At 35.7% G+C, this 24,611-nt stretch overlaps 1 protein-coding gene across 2 annotated transcripts in view; it reads right to left on the bottom strand.

The window, feature by feature from the left end:
• PURG (purine rich element binding protein G) overlaps positions 1 to 24,611 on the bottom strand; it is a 38,884-nt gene that overhangs the window by 13,912 nt on the left and 361 nt on the right. Inside the window, exon 2 of one of the 2 annotated variants that reach the window (XM_003359494.4) lies at positions 23,624 to 24,499. In XM_003359494.4, the coding sequence (XP_003359542.1) occupies positions 23,624 to 24,493 (870 nt within the window). In that variant the 5' untranslated portion in view covers positions 24,494 to 24,499. Of the gene's footprint in view, positions 1 to 13,939; positions 24,500 to 24,611 lie in introns of those variants that run through there. The other variant, XM_005671806.3, reaches the window with a different exon arrangement.

The raw sequence follows: 24,611 nt of genomic DNA, 5'->3' as shown, positions 1-24,611 counted from the left end.
TGAACAAGTCACATGACATCTTTAATATTTTTCCTGTCTTTTAAAAAAAAGTTGACAGCAGATTAAGACCAGAAAATCATAAGGTTGTCAAGTCACTATGGATACTTACACTGAAACTGAAAAATGGGTGATTATAATCCTTTTGGTGTCTCGGGGTTGGGGGGCAGTTGTTCCCCCAATTATGCAAACTGCCTAAAGATCTTTTTTCTAAAAAATGAAACAAAGTGGTTCTGTTTTCCTCTAGCAATAAAACCATGCTTTGATATTTTCTTGTCAGTGGATGGCTTTTTCTTTTTCTTTCTTTTTTTTTAAATGGTGTTATTTGATGAGCAGAAAATTTTAATTTTGGTGAGGTCTAGTTTTTAATTTTTTTTCTCTTACAAAGTTAGTACTTTCTGTTTCCTGTCCAAGAAATTTCTGCCTACACAGTTGTGTGCTTTTATATTTTACTGAATAAAGAGATTATAACCAGCTTCAAGAGATTATAACCAGCCTAATTTCCTTGCCATCGCCATAACTGAGATTTCCTCTGATAAAAGGGGGCTCCTTTCCAATTTTGCACACTTTTGTAATACTTTCTGTGGAACCATCTATTTTATGGGTTGGGAAAAATTAATAATGATGTTACTAATATTAAATGCCTATTATGTGACAGAGACTTTGCTAACAACTTCATGTATCTTAAGACACTTAATTTTAAGAGAATTTTGGTTGCCTATAGGTTCTGAGGGTCAAGGAACTTCATCTGTTTTGTTACTGATACATCCCCTGGCCCAGCACATAGTGAGTCAATAGTAAGTATAACCTGAAAGCTGATTAAATAAATTCTCACATTAACTCTATAAAGTTATAAAATTTGCCCCTAATTACACAATATGTGACTGAATTTGAACTTGAACCCAGGACTGGCTGACATGAGAGTCTGTTCTGTGTTCTTCACCATTCTTTACTAGACCACTGACACCACTCGATAACTCTGTGGGAAACCGAGTACCTAGAAAGAGAGCTAAAATTATTGCTACTTCTTAAGGGGGTGGAGGAAATTAATTAGAATTAAATTGTTTTAAATTAAAATTGTTATTTTATTTCTCTCAAAGCAAAAAGCAAATGTGGAATTTTTTAAGCTCTTTCCTGGTAATCCTAGGTATATTGATTTTTTTGTTGTTGTTGTTGCACCTGTGGCATGCAAATGTTCCTGGGCCGGGGACTGAACTCATGCCACAAGAGTGACTTGAGTCACAGCAGTGACAGATCTTTAACTGCTAGGCCACCAGGGAACTCCTGATCTTTTTATATTTATAGCTATGTGATTATTAGTGCAGATTGAGCTAACATGAAAATTTTATGGCCACAGAAGTAAATTCAATATCCATGCAAGAATTTAGAATTCAGTCTACTAATTCCTCAGTGAGACTACAAAACCATAGTTAACTCAGAATGCTCGGAGCAAGGTCATTTATTTAATGGAATTTCTTAGTCAACAGTGCCTTAACCACAATGCTTTTGATCCTACTGAAATTCAAATATTCCTAGTATGTATTATTTTGCCTTTCTGCTTCAATAAATAAAACATAGTGAACATGATTAAATTCTGTGTGTGTAAATGAGATTGCAGTGCTCTAGACTCTTCACTGTTAACTATTACCACTGTATAATGATGTAAATGAAGATGTGGATTCTTGAGTTAATTTGATAAAAACTAGGAACATCCCTTTCAAACAGACTTTTGAAAAAGCCTGAACTTCCAACTTAGGTGGTCATTTATCTCTTGTTCATATGAGTGTAGGGGAAAAAATCACTAGTTGATTTTTAATTATTAACTGAATTTACTGTGCAAGTGAAGTAGTTTTATCTCTAAATAACATTTCTTGAAGGCTACACGGCAATGCAAGCCATCACAAAACTTGTGTCAATAGGATCAAGATCTGTAAGGTTCATTCACTAAGGTGGGAAGCTCAGGAAAGAGAGTGTCAAAGTCTCAACAACTAGACGCAAAAAAGACTGACTCTGGGCAAGTGATTTCTATATAGACATGAATACCAATATAATAACTTGATATGCCTTCTGCCAGGGCCAAAACAGATCACAGATTCAGTGTAGCATTGAGCCTACAAATGTGACAAGAACAGGAAAATACCTAGAATGTGTTTTTAAAAAAAATAATTTAGCTAAAAAACATGTGCTTACAAATGAACCTAACTACAAAACAGAAACAGACTCACAGACATAGAGAACAGACTTGTGGCTGTTAAGTGGGAGGGGAGAGGAAGTGGAATGGACAGGGAGTTTGGGGTTAGTAAATGCAAACTATTACATTTAGAATGAATAAGCAATGAGGTCCTACTCTACAGCACAGGGAAATATATCCAGTCTTCTGGGATAGACCATGATAGAAAATAATATAAAAAAAGAATGTATATATATGTGTGACTGAGTTACTTTGCTGTAGAGCAGAGATTGGCACAACATTGTAAATCAATTATACTTTAATAAAAAAATAAAAACAAAGAAAAAACCCATATGCTCAAATCTAACAAATTTTAATTTCAAGTTTACCATTTAAAATTTCTATACTCTTGTTATGAAGGCTTCAATGAGCAGTGGGCTCCTTATAAACCCTGTTATTTTATTAGATCACTGAGTGATCCATAGCAAATCATCTAACCTGCCTGTCTGTTAAGTGAGGTTAGTAATACTGAACTAATCTAAATCAGTATTTTCATGAGGATGAAATGGGATCCAATATATAAAGATTTTGAAAATTATATCAAATTACACAAAGATTATTATAATTTAAAATTCTATAATTCTTTCTTTTTGTCTTTTTGTCTTTTTAGGGCTGCACCTGTGGCATATAGAGGTTCCCAGGCTAGGGGTCGAATCGGAGCTGTAGCTGCCAGCTTATGCCAGAGCCACAGCAACGCCAGATCTGAGGCACGTCTGCTACCTACACCACAGCTCACAGCAACACTACATCTGTAACCCAGTGAGCGAGGCCAGGGATCGAACCCGCAACCTCATGGTTCCTAGTCAGATTCATTTCTGCTTTGCCACAATGGAACTCCAAAATTCTGTAGTTCTTTTAACATTTAATTTAATTAGAAAATATTTCAGAACTCGTGACCAATTATAGAACTTCTAGGATAAATGAATCTTTTGTACTAATAACTAATTGAATTTATCCATGAGTGGCTCTTCATTGTAATAAATCTCTGGTGCAAATTATTACAACTTTTGATTTACACAGACACAGTAGGATCATGCTTATTTCATTTGGCTAAGACATTGGTGGGTAATTCACAGTTGGGTTGGGAATACTGATGGATTTTGTAAATTCAGACACATGGAGAGAAAAGCAGTTTGTGAAGTTATCGTATAGGCAATGAGAATGAAATAAAATTAAAGTGGGGGTGAATACAAAGGCCTGAGTCAGGGAAGGCAAATATGCAGCATGAATGTTACTTCTCCTTGCCTTCCTCGTCCTCTCCCCAACTCAATCCCCACCAACACACAGAAATCAGAGCAGTCTTATGATGAGCCTGAATGGGGCTTCACAATCTCCAACCTAGAGCTCGGGAAGTCATTACCATTTGACACAGTTGGCACGAGAGATGAAACAGAATTATTATTTTCATCCTAGGACATCAAAAGAGATGGATGGAATGGGAGAAGACAGAAATATTCTTGAAAAGAGTGTCACTGTAGATATCTAAATTTGTATCAATGAAATGCATTTTGAGCACTGTAACAGAATGAAGATAATTCATCATATTTAAAGAAAAACTTATTCAAGGGAAAATAATATACAGTCTTTACTAATAGCTCCAAACATACCTCTCATATATACCAACACAATGCCTGGCCTGTGGCAGATGATCAGATGAATATATGTTGAATGGAAAAATGAGTTTGATTAGACTCCAAGAGCTGCTTTAAATCAAATAAGTTCATACATGGCACACTTAGACCTAGTGGCAGTGGAATATTTTTCTTTTGTAAATCATTGTATTTCTAGTCCCTAGCAAAAGGGCTGGCACAGAGGAACCACTTAATAGTCACTGAGTGAATACAAGAACAGGATCATTTGTCTATTAAGCAAGGGAAAATATATTTCTTTTTTTTTTTTTTTTTTTGTCTTTTGTCTTTTTGTTGTTGTTGTTGCTATTTCTTGGGCCGCTCCTGCGGCATATGGAGGTTCCCAGGCTAGGGGTTGAATCGGAGCTGTAGCCACCGGCCTACGCCAGAGCCACCTACACCACAGCTCACGGCAACGCCGGATCGTTAACCCACTGAGCAAGGGCAGGGACCGAACCCGCAACCTCATGGTTCCTAGTTGGATTCGTTAACCACTGCGCCACGACGGGAACTCCGGAAAATATATTTCTGAAGTAAAATTTAGATGAGGAGCAAACAAAAAGATCCCATATTCTATTGCGCCTCAATTTGTGAGTCAATCTTTGGGAAAAAAAATGAAATTGTATTTCTTTCCAGGTTTTTAAACCATCACTTTCATTTCCATTTGTCGCCATTTTGATTTGCCTGTTAAATACCATGATCTTAAAACAACAAGATTTCAAAGGCAAAACAGGAACAGGAACACTTGTGATTAAGTGGATGATCTGAGTCGTCAGCTAGGTGTAGAGGAGAATAGATGAAGAGGAAGAAAAACAGTCTCTGGTTTGAAACAAATTCAAGTAGATAGGGTTTTTACATGGAAAAGTAAGTTTAAGTTATCAAATATATTTAAGAGCACGTTTTAGGCTGTGTCTTAAAAAAACTTTTTGGAACAGGAAGAATTGCCTATTTAAAGCTTCTGATGTATAGGCCCAAAATACAAGTTTTACTAATTGATACACACACACAGACGCACGCACACACACAATTAAGTGACAGGATAAAAAAGGGGACCAGGCAAATGGGACAGAGAAACAGGACACTGAAACACATTACTAAAGCAACTGTAACTAAAAATGAAGGATGCCAAGAAGGAAAGGATGGTCACTTAATGTCAAATGAAACAGAGAATCTGGAGAAAAATGAGAAAAGGCCACAGAAGGAAGTTGAAAGTAACTTTAGAAGTTTCACAGACTCCAGGGATAGAGAAATGGAAAGGTTCTTCTGATCCAAAGCCCACACTGATGGATAAATAAGCTGGCGTCCACTGCGGTGAAATGACCTGCCCAAGCCTACCTAAAAGGCACAGAGCCAGAATGTCTGAACGATAACACACAACATGGCAACCCTAACCTCTACAATACCCTGCAGCACACCAGGAGGGCAAAGGCAAGACCTTACAGGTCTTTAAATTCCATGAATGCTTAAAACAATAGTCCAAATAATACACAATTCAAACTTTTTGGCTTTATAAATTATAGCACAAACCATCACTTTCATTTCCATGAAATGAAATGTGTAATTTGGCATTCACACTCATTTTATAGTTTTTTGTAACAAAATTATTAAAAGCAATTAGAATGCAATTATTAAAATTGTCTCAGAATAGAATTATCAAATGTGTGTGTGTGTTTGTGTGTGTGTGTTTGCTATGCATACAGCATGTAGAAGTTCCTGGGCCAGGGACTGAACCGAACCACAGCAGGAACCTGAGCTGCTGCAGTGGCTACTCGGATTCTTAACCCTCTGCACCACAGGGAACTCTTAAAAATCTAATTTAAGAATCAAATTTTGTGTTTACCTGTTAATTTTTTACCACATAAAACAAAAAATGTTCATGAAAGAGTAGATCTTACGTAATGTGTCTCAGGTCAGAAGCAAATCACCTAATGGAAGATACTGCTTGAATCCAAGTTTGGTATGTCATTAAATGTAATATTTGGGTCCTTTTCAAAAAATGAATCAAACAGTAAATGGTGATTAACAAACCAAGTTGCTCATAGTTGCCTAATGACTCAAAAGTTCCCTTAAGTAGGAGTACAGTTTAATGACTGAAGAAAAATAATGCAAACTAGCTTCAGTTATAAATCAAACAGGCATTCCTTACTCTAAATAAATTTAATACTATAACTGATAAAGTGGTAAATAATTGTAAAAAAAAAAAGGGATAAGAACTTGGGGAATTTTCAGACTGAAGTTTACTACATTAAAAATTCCCACTGGCAAAATATGAATGCCTAGCTTATGTTAGAGACTACAAAGAGAGGACAGGTCTAGTTCAAGGCTGTTGGCAGCATTTGCCCTGAGGACTGCATAACACTAAATGAAGTTCTGTGATTTAGGGGTGATAATGGAGGGCAATGGAGAAAGGTCATAAGTAGGGATGGGAGCACTGCAAAGAAAAAAAATGCTTAGTATGTTACTGAACCAGATGCACCTCAACTCTTTCACCAAATCTTTTCAACTCAAAAAAAATTTTTCCCCTTGCTGAGAAAACATTTTTGATTTTATAATGGAAATCAAAGAAGTAATGAACTTCAATTTTAAAGAATTTTCTTTGAGGTAAATATTTTTAATATGTTGCTACGAAAACTATCAAGTTACTTAAAATGCGCTAAGTAAACTGTATTTGCCTGAAAAATTCATAAGAATACATGGATACTATGAATTGTTAAATTCATAAAATGAAGGTTCAGTTATCGTTATCCAAGAATCATGATCAACTAACTTTTGTGTTAGTTTCAAGACAACTTAACCCAAGAAAAGGCAGGTTTTTTTTTTTTTTAATGTCAAGATCATAAGCCTAACAATCATAGTTGTAGCCTTTCTGGTTATTTAGATGGACACTGCTTATAGGATTGCAAACTTTATTGATTTATTGCAAAAATTAATAACAGAGCGAGATAAATGTTTTGAGGGAAGACTGGAAAAAGAAGAGTTTTAAAAATGTTCCTTGGGTTGATTTTTTTTCCTCAATTGTCAATGATTTTGAAAATAACATCCAGGGAATTCCTGTTGTGGCACAGCAGAAAAGAATCCAACTAGGAACCATGAGATTTTGGGTTCAATCCCTGGCCTTGCTCAGTGGGTTAAGCATCCAGTGTTGCAGTGAGCTGTTGTGTAGGTCACAGATGTGGCTTGGATCTGGCATTGCTGTGGCTGTGGTGTAGGCCGGCCGCTGTAGCTCCGATTGGACCTCTAGCCTGGGAGCCTCCATATGCTGCAGGTAAGGCCCTAATGAAAAGTCAAAAGAAAAAAAAAAAAAGAAAAAGAAAATGCATTTTTATTTTATTTATTTTTTACTTTTATTTATTCATTTATTTTTGTTTTTTAGGGCTGCACCCGTGGCATATGGAGGTTCCCAGGCTAGGGGTCAAATCAGAGTTGCAGTTGCCAGCTACCCACAGCCACAGCAACGCAGCATCTGAGCCACATTTGCGACCTACACCACAGCTCACCACAATGCCAGATCCTTAACCCACTGAGCAAGGCCAGGGATCGAACCAGCAACCTCATGGTTCCTAGTTGGATTCGTTTCCACTGTGCCATGACAGGAACTCCCAGAAAATGCTTTTTATTTATGGCTATTTCTTCCCAAATTATGTTTCTAATAAAGCTACTTAAAGCTAAATAGAGTCATATGGTGTTAAGCAAAAATCCTGAAATCATTTAGTGAACATCAACACTGTCAAACACCAGGAAAATTTCCAATCTACTATATTACTACACAAGTAAGAGAGAACAATCCTAGAATGTAGACAGAAAAAGTCTACGAAATTCCAGGATTTAAGCCTAATTATTGCCCTGGTAACTCTAACCTCAAACTTTCAACAAACAAGCATAAAATTTCCATCTGGACTCAGGAGGAATAAAGGGTTCTCTCTCTGTAAATCAGTGGAAAGCTTCCAGGATAAAATAGCCTTCGTTCACAGTCACCCAAAGATTTTGTGTCTCTTAATATAAGCACGATTGCTCTGTAATTGTAAATCTTTTTGCATGAGATTTATAATCCAGGAAACAAGGATTATACTTGGAGACTAAGTAGCAATAATTATAAACCCACTATTGACGGAAGAAGGTTAAGAAAATACTTTCTTACTGGAAAAAAAGGTTGAGAAGAAAGCAGAATGGTGAAAATAGAATGTCAAGGGATGGGGATGCGGGAACGAGAAGTGTTTAATGGGTATAGAGTTCCAGTTTTGCAAGATGGAAACAGTTCCGGATTGGTTGTATAACAAGGTGAATATACTTAACACTAATGAACTTAGAAGTGATTAAAATAGTACACTTTAAAAAAAAAAATTTTTTTTTTTCTTTTTGCTATTTCTTTGGGCCGCTCCCGGGGCATATGGAGATTCCCAGGCTAGGGGTTGAATGGGCGCTGTAGCCGCCGGCCTACACCAGAGCCACAGCAACGCGGGATCTGAGCTGCGTCTGCAACTTACACCACAGCTCAGGGCAACGCAGGATCGTTAACCCACCGAGCAAGGGCAGGGACCGAACCGGCAACCTCATGGTTCCTAGTTGGATTCGTTAACCACTGCGCCACGACGGGAACTCCAAAATAGTATATTTTTATGTGCTTTTTTAAACATAAGAAAAAAGAGCTAAACAAGATCAGAAGTGGGGCATTCAGACTGGTTAAGGACCTATTTCTCTCCTACTAATAAACTGTAAGTTATATCTGAGAAAAAAAACATGTCGAGAAAAGTCATTCAAGACTTCGCGGGTAACTTTTGAGAAGGCAAAGACAACCTATGGACTTGATTCGGGTTGGAAAAGCTCAGAATGTTTTGGTTGTGAAATGTGGGGAGAATGCAACTGGCGGTTTTATGTCAAGTAGCTTGAATTTGAACTTGGGAAGTGGGGGCAAACTGGCATTCCTAGAGACCACTGCCCAGAAAGCTAACAATTATGATTGCACAACATCTTAAATACTTGGATTTGTGTATTCAGCCTCTTTGCATTTACTACTTGTTGCAGATACTAGTTGATAGCATAATCAAAAAATTATCTTCCCGAGGTGTTATGGCTGACAGTATTAAAATTTAAGCAATTACAGCTGGAAAAAAATGATATGGAAGGAAGGATGCAAGTCTAAATCTACGACAAAGAATGGCCTCCAGACCATATGTATCAGACTAGGAAAGATTAAAAAGCCAATTTCAAACTTTACTCTGGACCAACAAAATCAGAATCTCTGGGGATAGGGACAAGAGGCTGCATTTTTAATTGCTATGTAAACTGATGTCTGAGAATGACAGGGCTAGATTTTAAAAGGAGAAACTGTTGTCATTTTAATGGAGGTTGGAATTTTTTAAAGGCAAGTATAGAGTTTAATGCTGAAGGATATCTCTGATGACATCAGCATGGTAATGGTTCTTGGAGTTCTTCAGAAGCACAGTAGAGATTCTCTGCTGTTTTAAAGGAGGGACCATTGGATTAAAACAATCTCTTGGAAGTATTAGAAGAGCAATATTCCTAGCTGAGTCACATGATCATTTGTGCTCCAAGAGCCGGCTGTCTGGCTAAGCTTGGAATTTTCAGAACTACAATGAGAGTTTTGTAGCTCTAGAGCAAAGATGACAAATAGCAAATACTCGGCTTAAATGTTGTTCTCTTTTTCCCTCTAGATGCAGATTTCAAATTTTCAGCATAGCACTTTAGGGCAGCCAATCAATTACTGTAACAAACAAGATGAAACCAATTTGACATTACTGTTCCAGGGCATGGAAGGGGATGCAAAAAGACCTGGGCTTTATAGTTTTACACACACACACACACACACACACACAATTTCTGAAGGAGAAAAGTTTACTTAGCTAAATATTTAGAAATGTGTAATATAGTTTACAGACTTTGTTGTAATATATTTCAACATACTCAGATCTCTTAAAGGTATTGTTATTTGTCCATTTGACATTTGGAAATGTTGCAATATCACAGAAAGCACAAATGACAGAAGTGACAAGAAAAAAGTAGACTTTGAGTGAGAACTGAGTTTCATATTGGTTCACACTAGATCCCTGAATTTAGATGTTATTGCCACAGCTACCCTTCTGCCTTCGGCAAAGACTTAAAACTCTCTAAGAGAGAATTATGCATTTCTCTGCAACAGTAGTCAACTTACCTGGAAACCTGATCTCTAACACAGATTATTTGGGATGACATTATCAAACTATGTGGTTTCTTTCTATCTTAAATTAGAGTGCAAGAAAAAAAATGAAAAGTGAAAATATTACTTTATTGCCTCAACCTTTAAACAGAATTTAGTCTGGATTTTTATAAAGAAAAATTTATTTGATAATATCTGATAATTTGGTTTCGCAATTTACCATGCTATCACTTATGTCTTTCCAAATAAACATGTAGAAGGTACTTTTGAAACAGCAATATTAACACTAAACTTCATAAGCCTTTCTGAAAAGTGATTAAAAGTGAAAAATTTCTTATGAAAATGATAAAAGTTAGAATTAAATTTTCAGGGCAAATTTCATGAAAACTATCTTAACTAATTCATTTGAATAGTAAAGCTCATGAAAATTTGAAAACTGGATCTTACGTTGTTTTGCAATAGCAAGGGGTGAGAGGAAGTGATAAATTTTTTTCTTTTTTCAAAATAATACTAGAAAAATTGAAATCACACTTCTTTATCCAACCTGGTAAATTAACAGAAGACTTAAATACAAAAGTGCTAAGTATTATTCCTAAGAAATTATGAGTTGAAAAGAATTTTCAAAGTAATAACAATTCAATGTTTTTTCTGATTTATTAATTCCCTACCTTAAGTGCATGTTTAGTCTCTGCCTTAAATAATTCTAGTAACAGGGGGTAACATTTGCCTTCATGTTGAGCTGAAATCTTCTATAAATCTCTATTCTGTCTGAAGCCTACTCAGATTGGAATTCCAAAACAATTTTTTAAGCCTAATTTTTTTTTTTTTTTTTTTGGCTTTTTAGGGCCACAACCACTGCATATGGAGGTTCCCAGGCTAGGGAATGAATCGGAGTTCCAGCTGCTGGCCTGTGCTGCCGCGGCCACAGCAACACCAGATCTGAGCCCCGTCTGCAACCTACATCACAGCCCACCGCAACGCCGGATCCTTAACCCACTGAGCGAGGCCAGGGATCAAACCTGCAACCTCATGGTTCCTAGTTGGATTCCTTTCCACTGAGCCATGACAGGAACTCTATTAAGTCTAAATTTATTATTATTATTTTTATTATTATTATTATTTGGTCTTTTTGTCTTTCCTAGGGCCGCACCCCCAGCAGATGGAGGGTCCCAGGCCAGAGCTGTAGCCGCTAGCCTACGCCAGAGCCACAGCAACATGCAGGATCTGAGCCACATCTGTGACCTACACCACAGCTCATGGCAATGCTGGATCCTTAACCCACTGAGCGAGGCCAGGGATCAAATCCGCAACCTCATGGTTCCTAGTCGGATTCATTAACCACTGAGCCACGACGGGAACTCCTTAAGTCCAAAATTTTAATTTTTAGTATAATACAAACAGAATAGAGAATATGAAAACAAAGTTACACTGCCTGTAATGATTCTTTTGAGTTGGTGACTATCTCTGCTATGGTGGCAGTTAATCTTTTTCACAGGAATTCGTTCGTTGTTTTTGATGCACTAATCACTGAAGTTGATAAAGTTGTATAACTGCCAAGTGTCTAAATATGAATTAATTTAGGATTGTGATCCACTAAAATGACAGCTGTTAAGAGGTTACATATAGTCATATATATTAATTATTCAGATTTATGTATAAAACATAGTTTTTAAAATTTTGACCACACATTAATTATAGAATGTACTTAGGTTGGCAAATGTAAGATAAATTATTTTTTCTTTACTTTCAGATAAATTATTGTTAAACATATTGGCTATGTTCTCAAATAATATTCTCAGTGAATATTCAGGTGAAGTACCTCTAAATTTAAATCAACAGGTCTAATTGTTAATTTGAAAAAAATACCATAAACACACTACAGTATACATACAGTTCCTCTATCCTATGCACACAGATAGGACACAGGAAGATGGTGAAAATATTATATGCTTTTAAAAGAAATTAGTGTATTTCTAACCACATATATTTTAAGAGCTAAGCACCATTTTAAGCTTTAATCTTTATTTTCTGTTTACTTAGCCTATTTTAGTAATCATGAACCACCTGAGCTACATGGAGTATGTCACAAAATGTAAATTTAAGGGGACTACACTAATTCCAAGGTTCCTCCAAGTCTTAATACTTAATATTCACTACAACCTGTATGAATAATTATTCATTTTCCTTTAGTAAGACTTGTATACCAGTCATTTAATAAATTAAAAATATGCTTCAGTCTCCATATATTTGAAAGCTAAGCTCATGTAAGGATTCCTAATTGTTAATTCCTATCAGAATTATCTCAAGATAGCTGTCAAAAAATCAAAAGGAACTAAGAAGAGTTATTAAATGTAGTCAAAAGATAATTTTTTACCTAACCTGTAGTCAATTTATAAAAAAAAAGTTGCTTGTTTTACGATCTGTAAACTTCTCAAAGCTGAATGAGAATCCCTTAGTCTTTTTTCCTACCAAGATGCTACAATTGTTTTGACCCAAGTTTCTCCTTCACTATCTTTCGCAGCTATGCTGAAATCATGTCAACCCAGAGTATTGGTTCTTAAAATGTGGTCCCCAGATCAGCAGCATGGGGTCACCTGGGAATGTGTCAGAAACAACAATTCTTGGTCCCTCTTCACTCCCTATGCCTACGGAACAGAAATACTGGGGCAGGGGCCAGCAAGATATAGTGTAATGTACTCTCTAGGCCATTCTTACTTCTAAAGTTTGAAGACCACTGGCCTACAGTAATGGACAAAAATGTGTATCTTCAAACAGAGCAGTCATCAGTTTAACAAAAAAAAGAGGAAACTTGGTAATTACAATATGAAAAGAAGTGGAAAAATGCAGAAGATAGCAGAAAAACAGGCAAAACTCCCAATAAAACACTTCCTAATGTTGATAAGACTTACTTTAACACAACCAGTTGACTTCAGCTCATGAAAATTAAATTGTAGACCCACAGTGAATATTAATTTGTCTCCTCTCTCCTTAGAGTATAATTGGGATGATCATCTATATTATCATCTGATCCCTTTAAAAAATTATTTGAAATAGTTGGTTGAGACTAGAGGTTCAATCTGTAAGCCGTACGATAAATCAAATAAATTGGATTTATTAGTACCATACTTTAACCAACTAGATGAACCCTCATATAAGCAAGTGTCTTTTGGCAGTACCAGACCCGTATGTAGGGAATAGTTTTGGAGAAAATAATTCCCAACAATTTTGAGGCAGACTTATTCATAGTGGTAGTTGGGGTTGATTGTACTTTATTAGTTGGGGATTAAATTTCAGAGTAAGCCTTAAAGCAGAACAGCCTCAATGATTGAGCACAATCTTTGGCTTGGTGTCAATAAGAGTTCAAAGATATTAATTCTGAAACATGTATACAGTTTCTAAACCTTTGAAAAATTATATTAAAATGGGGATAACAACATCTTTAGAAAGATTAGAAATAGTAGATTTAAAGGGCCCAGCAAAGCCTTGAATATGGTAGGTATCCAATAAGTAACAGTTATTAATATTGATAAATTGTATTGACTCTTCCTTGTTACCGCCTTCTGTTTAAAAATGGTCATGGTGCAATTTTCCTAGAGCTAAATTCATTTCTGAAATTACCTGTCAATCATGCCAATCAAAATATTTTCTGAAGATCCACTGTGTACTGAAAAGTTAGAGTAACTGATCTTGAAAGGCTGTATCATTCCAAGTGAAATGTTTCCTTTTCATCCTCAACTCTTATACAGAAGTATGGTAAGAGTGTTGAAATCAGTTAAGTGAAGCAGTGGCCCTTCTTTCTTAGAGTCCAAAGTCTAGTTTACAGGGCAATTGATATATTTTCAAAGATCACTTTAGTCTTAATGGTATTTCAACAGTCATTTGAACAAATAAATAGGATAGAGTGGATACATGGTGGAAGAATTTAGTGGCTTTTTTTTTTTTTTTTTTTTTCTTTTTTGGCCACCCCGTGATATACTCAGTTTCTGTGCCAGGGCTCTGATCCAAGCCACAGCTGCGACCTAAGCCAGCTTCGGCAATACTGGATGCTTAACCCACTGTGCTGGGCCGGGGATTGAATCGGTGTCCCAGTGCTCCCATGACATTGCCAATCCCATTGCACCACAGGGGGAACTTTGAGAAATTAGTGTTCTTAACTACTTTAAACAGGGGACAGTGTAGAGAAGGGAGAGGGGAAAAAAAGTGAAGGTTATTTATGAATGATACAGTTTTAGAGTTATATTTTTATGCGTGATGATAGCATGGCTTTTACCCTTTGGGGGGAATTTATTAAACAGCAGTAGATAAAATTCATAATGAACTCAACTGAACCTTCAGAATAGTTTACCCTACTGATATTCTCAACTGACAATCATTGGTATAAATCATACTGCTAGTCTGAAGGACCTAAAATAAAATGTAATATAAAATTACAGCAGTTTCTGAAGTAACTTAGCAAATAACAAGGACAGTTTTGTACCTAGGGGTCTTGTACATATCCTTATCCTTATTTCTAAGTCATTATCTCTTAATTCTTTAGTTTTATTTGTGGGGTTTTAATTTTGGCACTTGGGTGTGTCCTTTTGGTAAAATTGCTTAGAGTGTTTGAAATGGGAAACTGAGGAATATTTCTACAAAATGAGCAGGGTAAAGAATTGCTAAGTTAAATTATTCTCTCCCATCTCACTTCGACTGTAAACTCCAAGACAAAGCAATCAAGAATCTAAAATGAAGCTATTTTGAGGAAGAAGTGAGGAAAAAACTTCCATAACAGCCAATTCACTCTATAGAATTTGTTGATCAGATTGCTTGTGTGAACCATCACCAGGCTAAAGACTGTTTTATTAAACTGAATGTTTTAGTAATGGAATTTTATGTGCAGAGATATATTTGCCATTAACAAAACACACTTTGCTTGCCCTTAAACATGGTCTTTGATAAAGGAGAAGGCATCCACAAGAGAGGCTGAGGGAGAAAAGTGTCACTCCTTTTTAATCCCCTCTACTGACAGTGGTGGTGTCACACATAGTGGAGGATTGGGTACCTAAATAAATGCCTCTAAGACAAAAACCTGTATGATGTTCCTCTTCCCCTCTAATCACCAACCTCTGCAGTTTCTCAAGGCTAAAAACAAACAAACAAACAAACAAACAAACAAACAAACAAACAAACAACTAGCGATGTTATCTTTGCACACCCTAGGAATTAATTACAGGTCCTCTGCTGTAGAACCATACCGTTTGCTGTTCAGTTTTCTTGATTTTCCTTGTTAAATGTCACAATTTATAACATAGGATGTTCAAAAGGACCAAGGAAATAGGAGTCAAAGGAAGTACTTGATTCTCAGGGGCCACTGCAATTGCAGTGGATTACTTAGCAATGTAATTTATGGTTATTTCAGGAACAATGGCATTTCAGAAAGTGAAGTTAACTTTAAACATTCTTTTGCCATGTGGAATATAAAAATGATTACAGTATGTTTAGAACAAGTGATACTACTTTAAAAAAATGAGACCTCCCTCATATAGATAATAAAATTCTTTTTTTTTTTTTTTTTTTGCCACACCCACCACAGGTAGAAGTTCCAGGGCCAGGGATGGAACCCAAACCACAATAGGGATCTGAGCCATGGCAGTGACAATGCCAGATCCTTAACCTGCTGCTATTTTTAGGGAACTCCTAAAAATTTTTTTAAAAATTAAAGCATAGGATAGTTATGTAGTTAGTTTACCACAATTTAAAGAGGACTAGGAACAACATTTTATTTTGTGAGACTGAAGAGATACACACAAGTTATAAAACTTCTGCATGTTCATTTGGGCATCATCACAGGTTGCTGTGTTATTATTAACTGTTTTTAATATAAAGAGAGCATCTCTTACTTGCAGTTTCCAATTCTAGTATTATCTGTTTATGTCACACTTCACTGATACAGAATTTAAAAAGTTTAGAGTAGGAGGGAACCCTAGCTTCTCGTACAATCTTATTCATGTTTCACATAAGGAAGTCATCCAACAGAAGTTAAATGATTTGCTTAGGGTCAGGCCATACACTGGCAGAATTAGGTCTTATTATTCTTCCTCAAATGCTCTTTGAAATGTTAAATAAAGAGGGATTTAGTTCTGAGAATGATTTACTTATCTCATTTCCGTTAGATTTATTTCTTTTGTCAGAGGCAAGCAAAATAATTAGCCACCACCTTTCTCTTCTCTATTTCTTTTATATTTGCTATCTCTCTCTCTGCAACAGCTTCATCAAATCCACAACAAATCAAAAATAAAAAAATAAAATCCAGAGGAAGAATATTACCCTACAGAATCATTTTCTCTAAGAAAAATACAATAAGGAATATTTCTAAATATAGGTGTCTCAGATAAAGATATTCTGACTCTAATCAGATCTAATACAGTAGTCAAATTTATTATCGTTATTCTGATAAAGACAAAAACTGACAAAAGCACTTCCTCCCAATTTTACACTTTGAGCGACTCTAGCTTTCAAATACTATGAACACTTTTCTTAGGGATTAATTTCCCTTAACTCCTCATAGTTCCTAGGAAAAATGAATACTTTGAATAGAATATCACAGAAACTAAGTACAAAAGGGTAAAAGTGAAAGGACAGACTTAGAAAAAAGTCAACAACAGTAAAGATGAAAATGTAAATTTCATTTAAATGAGTATTTTTTTTCCATATTCATATTACAAACTAACTTCACTGTAGCAGCACCAATTCATTACTTGTAAGCTTTTATTTACTGGTAGATGCCACTGGCCTCAAAAAGAAAAAGCAATTTCTCACAAGAGATATTCCAAAGAAGAACAAGTTTGGAAATAAAGTTTTGGAGAGCACTAACATGAGAAACTCCTCAATAAAGGATGGGAAATTATTAATGTTTTTTAGACTAAATTTTAAGTAAAACTCAGTCTCAAAGGTGAATCTGCCTTCCTTTTGACTCCTTTAAACAAGGAGCAATACATATAAAACCATATTTAGCTTAAACAAGTAAATATCTGGAGATCTTTACCAATGTTACAGATTCTGCAAAAGATAATGAGTTATTTATTACTAAAATAAAAGAAGCAAACTCTTCTTTTATGCTTAAAAATATATGTTTAGGAGGATCTTGTTTTCTAACGCCACCTCTCTCATACTACCAACAGAAAATCATGCTGTCAATTACAGAAATGTTATTCTAAAGTTGAAACCAATGATTTTTAACATCTTAAGCCTTTTAATATTTTCATAAAGTTTACACATACCAATCCATTAAAAAATGATTTCTCAACCAAACATATTCTTTAAGATATTCTAATAGAATTGGATCTTTTACTTTGGTTGATTTAATTTATAACTAGATAGGGTCCTTCATGGCTCAAGTGTAAGACCTTTAATTTTTCAGATAATTTTTCTTGATGGTTATTAGAAAAAAGTGACCTTAAATGCCCCCTTGTTGTGAATAGAAAGAGAATTATCACTTTTGGGGGGGAAGGGATTGAGGAACTATTAACTTTTGTTTACATGTTTAGGAATAGCAATTATGCAAACTTCATTTTTAAACAATTACATTAGCTATTTTATATTCTTTCAGCAGAAAATGGAGATAGTTGAGTTGTACTTATAACCTCATAGCCCCTAAGTTTTTACTCTTCGCAAATTAAAGTACTTTTGGGTCCCAAGGAAATCCGACGACACTGGTTCCCTCAATGAGGAGTTGATGCTTTAAATATTCAGAACTAGTGTTATCCCTTTGTTTAGTCTTGGATTTGACTAAGTGCTAAATGAATTATTCATTAATAATTATATCTTTCTCAATATAACTACAAAAGCTCATGTTAATAAATCAAGAGATTTTCCATAGGATCATGACCTTTTTTCCTATGGTTCTAGTAATGATTTGGTTTTATAATGGCAAGGTCTTTGGATAAAAATAATAGTAATGAAATTAGTAAATACCTACTGAAAGTGATAGTTTGTTAAAGCTTTTAAATATGAGTGTTCTTCATTAGAAGACAGAGTTAATCTAAAATAACACTTGGTTAAATAATTTAACATCCTGAACTGTATTACTTCAAGAAAAAGACCAATAATTTTTGGAGGGAAGGGAGAGGGGAAGATAGGAGGGCAAAGCTGTCAGGAACAGGGAAGAGAAACTGATTATACATTTAAAATTGATATATACACATATTTGCATTTTCAGTAAATTACAAAGGGATTCATTCAAACTTTCCTTGAGGTTCTTTTGGTGTTATAAATAGTTTAAATTAATATCTATGTTAACTAGATCAAGTATGGTATCTAAGAGGAAAAAATCACTTCTAATGACAGATCTAAAATTGACACTCCTGGGTACAACAGAGTGTATATACGTTTTCAATTGCATGTTTAAAAATGTATTTATATACACAAATGTTTGTATATGCAGAGTAACTGTAGGATACACAGGAAACTGGTAACACTAGCAGCTACTTTTCACTGTCTTCCCATCTGGTGCATTTAAATTTTGTACTACATGAATGTTTTTCCTATTCAAAAATAGTGATTAAAAACCCACTACTAAAATAAATTTAAATTACTTAAAATCGTGCAAATTAAGAAAAGAATTAACTTTTTAACATTATACAGGAACATATACTAACATATAAATTTTTTGTACATAAATTTGGGTGTGACAGAGTAATTAGGATCTAAAAACTTGATTTTCACAAGACATGAAAATGGGAAAAACACGTTGTCCTTGTACCTCATTGCTACAGCACTGTGGACTACGGGTTGTCTCAGTGGCATGCTAATAGCCTTACTCTCTTCCTCTGATGGGCTAGCCATGAGCCACCATTTCTCTACAATTCGAGAAATCTTTAAGGAAACTTCAGAAAGATTTAAGATTATTATTTGGCAGTGATAACTATTACACCTGTATTATTCTCTTGGCATAGAATCAATTTTTACTTCTTTTTGTGGTTTACTTTAGATTTACCCTGCCAAAGATGTTTGGTGTTTTGGTAAAAGACAGACTTCAAACTACGTGGTGACTAAGCAAAGCTCTTACATAAAGCTTGGGCTAAGATTTTATAAATAGCTCCAATGAAAGACATTTCGAAATAAGTAGGAGAAAAACTCAAGAAAAAATTATTTTCAAAATAGTACTTCAATTTTCCAACTAAGTCCTATTAACTTAAATGTTAAACCATAAAACAAAATCTAAAGGAATGATAGTACACATGTCCGCTTTCAAAGGTAGCTGCTTATTCAAACTGAGTGCTGAAGGTGTATTTCAATTTCATCCTCTTCAAATTGTGCAGCTTAAATAAATGTTTATTTTACTGAAAATATTTGCAAAATTACAATATAAATACATGATCATATTAAGATAGGCTCACTATATAATGTATTCTTATCCACAGATATAAAATGAATGCAGTAAATATAGTATACTCTTGATGAATTGTTAGTACACAGTGTTTCTTAGTAAAGTACATACAGCCTATTATTAAGCAACAATTATTTAGTTTTCAAATGTACATATTAGGAAGTTTTTAGGATGGGAAGGATACAGTAAGTCCCCTAATACCCTTCTTGGTTGATCAAAGTTAGTTCTACAAAATTTGAAATAATACCATATTTGTTTTAGCAATTGTTCTAAGGCTCTTAGCATTTCCTCAATTTGAATTTTCTTTCTTTAGTTTGGGTATTTTCTTAATGATGCCAAATCAGCCAACCATATTTTTAATTCTAACATAGTATCATGGGCTTTCTTTTCATTTGTAATTTAAACACACAATTTAAACAATGACACAGAACCATTAAAATTTTTTTGTCTGCACAAATTCCCAAAATTCATTTTCAGGGTATTATGGGGAGTGTCAATTAGATATAATCTCAACTGTAATACTAATCTGGGCTAGAAATAGTTTTTTAAATTGACTCTAATCCTTAAGAATACAAATATGAACACTACTTTAAAATTATTTCTTAAATGTATTGGGATTTTTTTTCAGAAGCATCTTCTACCCATCTCCATTACACTGATTTAATGGAAACTTGTTACTACAGCAGTTCCAACACAAATATATGCATGCAAGAGATCACCCTACAGATTCTAACTACATAGTTATTGAAACACATCCCACCAGTCAAGTGGCATAAATGTACATCTTTTATATACAAAAGGTAAAGTGCATTATTAAATTAGTGAACTGACAGATTGTCTGCCTGGACCATATAGCTTTCAAATAGACAAATGTGAAATTCTCCCATTAGAACCAATTATTTCAAGAGGTTCCAACTAGCTTTTCCACCCTGTCATTTATTTTTTTGGCCATGCTCTTTAGTGCAAATAAGCTTGTGTTTGACTCAAGTTTAAGGGACATGGCAGTTTGGGGCTTTAACAAGGAAAATTATAAAATGTGGCAGAAGTTTAATACTTTATAATACATTGCATCTTTTGCATATAAGCAACAGATTATTGTTGCTCTCACTTGGTAGGAGCACACTGCCAACTACTATGAGGAACCCGTTTCCAAATTTCATACTATCAGCTTATATTATTACAGTTTTGAGTCTGTACCACATTATGCTTAGAGTATTATGTGCAAATATCATCAGTGTTTTAGGATTATACAGTGAACTAGTAATTTTGGTTACTAACTTTAATGCTCACTTTTTGACTTCTAACATCCAGTTGCCTTAAGAGATTTAGGTCTTCAAGGCAGAGATTCTATTATTCTGAATACCATGTACACTTGCAGCTCCATTTATGGTACAAATGACAATAAATAAAATGTATATTGCACAGATAAGAATAGTAGCTTATTTTATAAGATACATGGCAATACATGTCCTAATACCAAAGTTTTGGACTGGATCTTATTTGATTATGGCTAATGAATGATTGGAAATTTTAAGTATCCAAAAGTCATAGCATCATTTCATTTTTCAATTAACATTACCTTTGAAAAAAAATGAAACAGACTGGCAGAAGGCTTAATGATTCTAAACTATATTCAATTGGCGGTATATATGCCTCTATCCAATCTGTAGCTTTGCGATTGTAAAAACTTTGAAGTATACCCACAATGTAGAAACTGGATGCCTAAGTTTTTATGTAAATTATTAATGCAAAATTAAACTAATATTTATATACAATGGTTAAAGACATTTATCTTTAAGTCTGACATAGGACTGTGTGTATGTATATATATAACACACATATATACACGTATATGTGTATGTGTATATACATATATAGACACACACACTCAAAGCTTACCAGACCGAAAACCAAAAAGGAAATCATTTAGACTTAACGGATATAAATATTTTAGAAGGGAAGGTTTTAAGAGAGAGCATACAGTCACAGTAATAGTGATAGGAACACTCAAATACTGGAATATTCACAGCTCGTTTGCCCAAATCTGACAGGTTGATTATTAATAGGCACTATGATGGGCAGCAAAAACAATCAGTAGTACAGTAATTCAAGTGCACACCACGCCTTCATATACCCCAAAGCTACTTTTTATCAAGCCCAGAATAGTCATTTTACAGTTAGGACTGTTTAAAGATCTTTGCTACTTTTAGAGTCTCAACACCCACCATGTGCTATTAACTCTAGTACTAACATCATCTTCTAACCTTCAGTTATTCCACAGTGATCCAGATGGTCCGCAATTATAATGAACTAGTGAGATTCCTTCATACTACTTGAGGAAACCAGAAATATAATCTGCAGGCCAACACTAGCATGTAAGTCTGGGTTACTGATTGCTTCTTTTTAAGTAAAATCTGTGAAATTAATTTTCTTAATTCCTATCATAGAGTTTTCTTAGTGACTTTACTTGAAGGTATTTGGGGACAAACCTACAGAGGAAAAAACCTGTTAAAATAATTGGGAATTACTTGTAGCATGTGAAAGAAGAGCTACATTCTGATCTCAATCCATGCAGCCAGCTCTCATCAATGAGAGCTATATTTGGGGGTTGAAATCAGTGTCTGGCTCTTAAACATGATTATATGGACTTACTGTGTGAGAGGTGAATAAAGCCAAGATAAAAGACAGTAATTTCATCCAGAATAAAATGCAGCTCAACAGATAAAATTTCAGTCAGTTGATACAGGGTGGGTTGGTACACATATACATTATATCCACCTGTTTAAAAAATTGCTTAGGTGTTGAAAAATTGCTGTGGCACTTCCTGGAAAGTAATTTTTAATACAAGTAAGTGGGTGAGTCTTGTGTAAAGTAAACCTTTCAGGTATTTTAAAGAGCACCTTGGAAACTGCCTGATTTTTCCTTTCAAAGATGTTTACAACCAATCTTTAAATACTACTTTTTCCAGGCTGAAAATTTATATTTATTCTAAATGCTTTAAAAAATTTTTTTTTTCCTGGAATTGAAAGACCCGTAAAAGTCACATTTATATTGGAAGCGTTGCTGTGATTTTAAGGGTAGCAACTGCAAAAATGCTACTAAAATATATTATTACTGATCTTTTTTATCAGGTAACTGGTGCACCAACCCCTCTGAAATAGTGTTACAGCAGCAGCATAAAATATAACACCTTGGGTCCATGATATATTTTGGGAAAGAACCTCTCACAACCTTCAAATTAGCATGAAAAGCTAAAACATCACATTTCCATAGCAGAGCCATAGGATGAAGCCTCCCACACAACAGTGACATAAAAGTAATTCCTGAAACTTTGGAAAGTCAATAATAGTATATGGTACAATCATCAGACGTGAAGATGGGATTGTAACTAGCTTAGAATAGCCAATGAAAATTCTCTCATGGTGTTGATATGGCAATTATAAACTGTAGTGTTACCACAAAATTTGAAATTATGGATTACTATAGTAATTCTAAGATTTGATTTCTTAATGGTATTGTTTAATATTTGGTTGTCCAATGGACAATTAAGACATTTCTACTTGTACTTTTATAAATAAATATATTTATGATAGAAGTCAATTTCTGTTTCTGTGGTAACTGTCCTACAGGTAAGCCTAGCAGCTTTTAATGAAGTAGGAATGTAATACTTTTTTGGGGGCGGGGAGAACCTGTTAAACAGAAATTCACACTTTTGTATTACCTATATGTATCTTTTTTCAGGTTTATGTCATAGTGCAATGTAAATTTTAGTCATGTATTTAAAAGGTCAGAATGTCACACTTTGTGCTGATTTGCATACTTCAATAGTCTGGAGCAGCTGAAGCAGCTAAACTATTTAGCTCTGGGAAGGATGGAATTCTCATAAGAATAATAGCGTTCTATGGATAACATAACGTGAGAATCAGACTCCTTGAAGTATAAACTACTAGAGGTATTACTAATAACAAAGGGCCAAAAAAGAGGAAAAACTTCTTCGAATGAGTATGGATCAGTACTTTTAGCCAATTTAGGATTATAATTTTTGCCTGATGGAGTTCAATTTCATTCTAGTCGAGGCATTCTTGTTCTTCACCACTGGCCCTTCTGCCATCCATCCTCTTTTCTTTATGGCTGTTGCAAATTTTCCTCATCTCTTCTTCATACTTGATAAAATTCTCCCCAAACCTTGTCCAAGCTTTGAATGGAACAGTAATAGTATTACGGTAAGGTGGCCTCACCTCACTTACCTTCAGGAAAATTCCATATTTATTAGAGCCCACATCAAAGTAGAACCTTTTATTGTCCACTCTGAAAGAAGTCCCCTCTGGGAGTTCCACTGGGTCATCGTCTCCACCTCTGCGGTCTTCTATGTCCCCTTCGCCATAGTCTTCAATGAGCTGAACCAAGGCATCTCGAAACTCAATCATCCCTTGTGCTGGGAGGACAATAGTCTGTTCTTGGCCCAAAGTGTGGCCAAAATAACCTATCATGCCAGTGCCCCGCATCATGGTTTGTCTAATCCTTAGGAAGCGACCCCTCTGATTTTCCTTTAGGTCTAGATAATATTTCCTATTGTCCCTCTCTATGTAGTCTGTCTTGAGGACACTGTGAGGATGCTCTTCGGACCCTACAGAGACTGGTGGGGAGGGTGCTGAGTGCTTCTGTCTCCTCCTGGAGCTTTGCTCTTTGCCGTGACCATGCTCTTGTCGGTGGCCTTTCAGGCCCAGGTGGGCATAGTGCTCGATGAAGTCCCCTAGGCAGTCCTTCAGCTCCGCTGCCACAGACAGGGAGAGGGTCAGTTTACTCTTTCTGATATTGTCTTGCCGGCCTCTCCCTATCCAGACTTCGGCTATCTTTAGGAACCGGCCCCGGGAGCTTTGCTTCACGTCTAGGTAAAACCTTTTTTTCTGGATGTCCACTCGTTTAGAGGCCAGCTCCTGGATTTCGGCGGCGCCCCCAGCCTGACTAGGGGTGGCTGAAGCCGCGTAGTGGGGGTAGTGGGGGTGCTGGGCCTGGGGATAGAGTCTACTCTTGCTTAGGCCAGAGCCCCCTACATTCTTGCCGCCGCGGCCACGGCCGCCGCCGCCGCCGCCTCCCCTTCGCCTGGCTCTTTCCATCTTCAGCTGCAAGTGACAAACAGACACACGGGGTGGGGTGGGGGAGGGGTGTTGAGAACAATCGCAGACGCCCCTCGGCCTGGGCTGCCCCAGCCTCCGCCCGGGACCCCCACACCGG

The sequence above is a fragment of the Sus scrofa genome, chromosome 15 (genome assembly GCF_000003025.6).
Source record: "Sus scrofa isolate TJ Tabasco breed Duroc chromosome 15, Sscrofa11.1, whole genome shotgun sequence".
NCBI classification, from domain to species: Eukaryota; Metazoa; Chordata; class Mammalia; order Artiodactyla; family Suidae; genus Sus; species Sus scrofa.
Note: the sequence above shows the minus strand (reverse complement) of the source record. Positions and strands in the feature narration are given on the sequence as shown.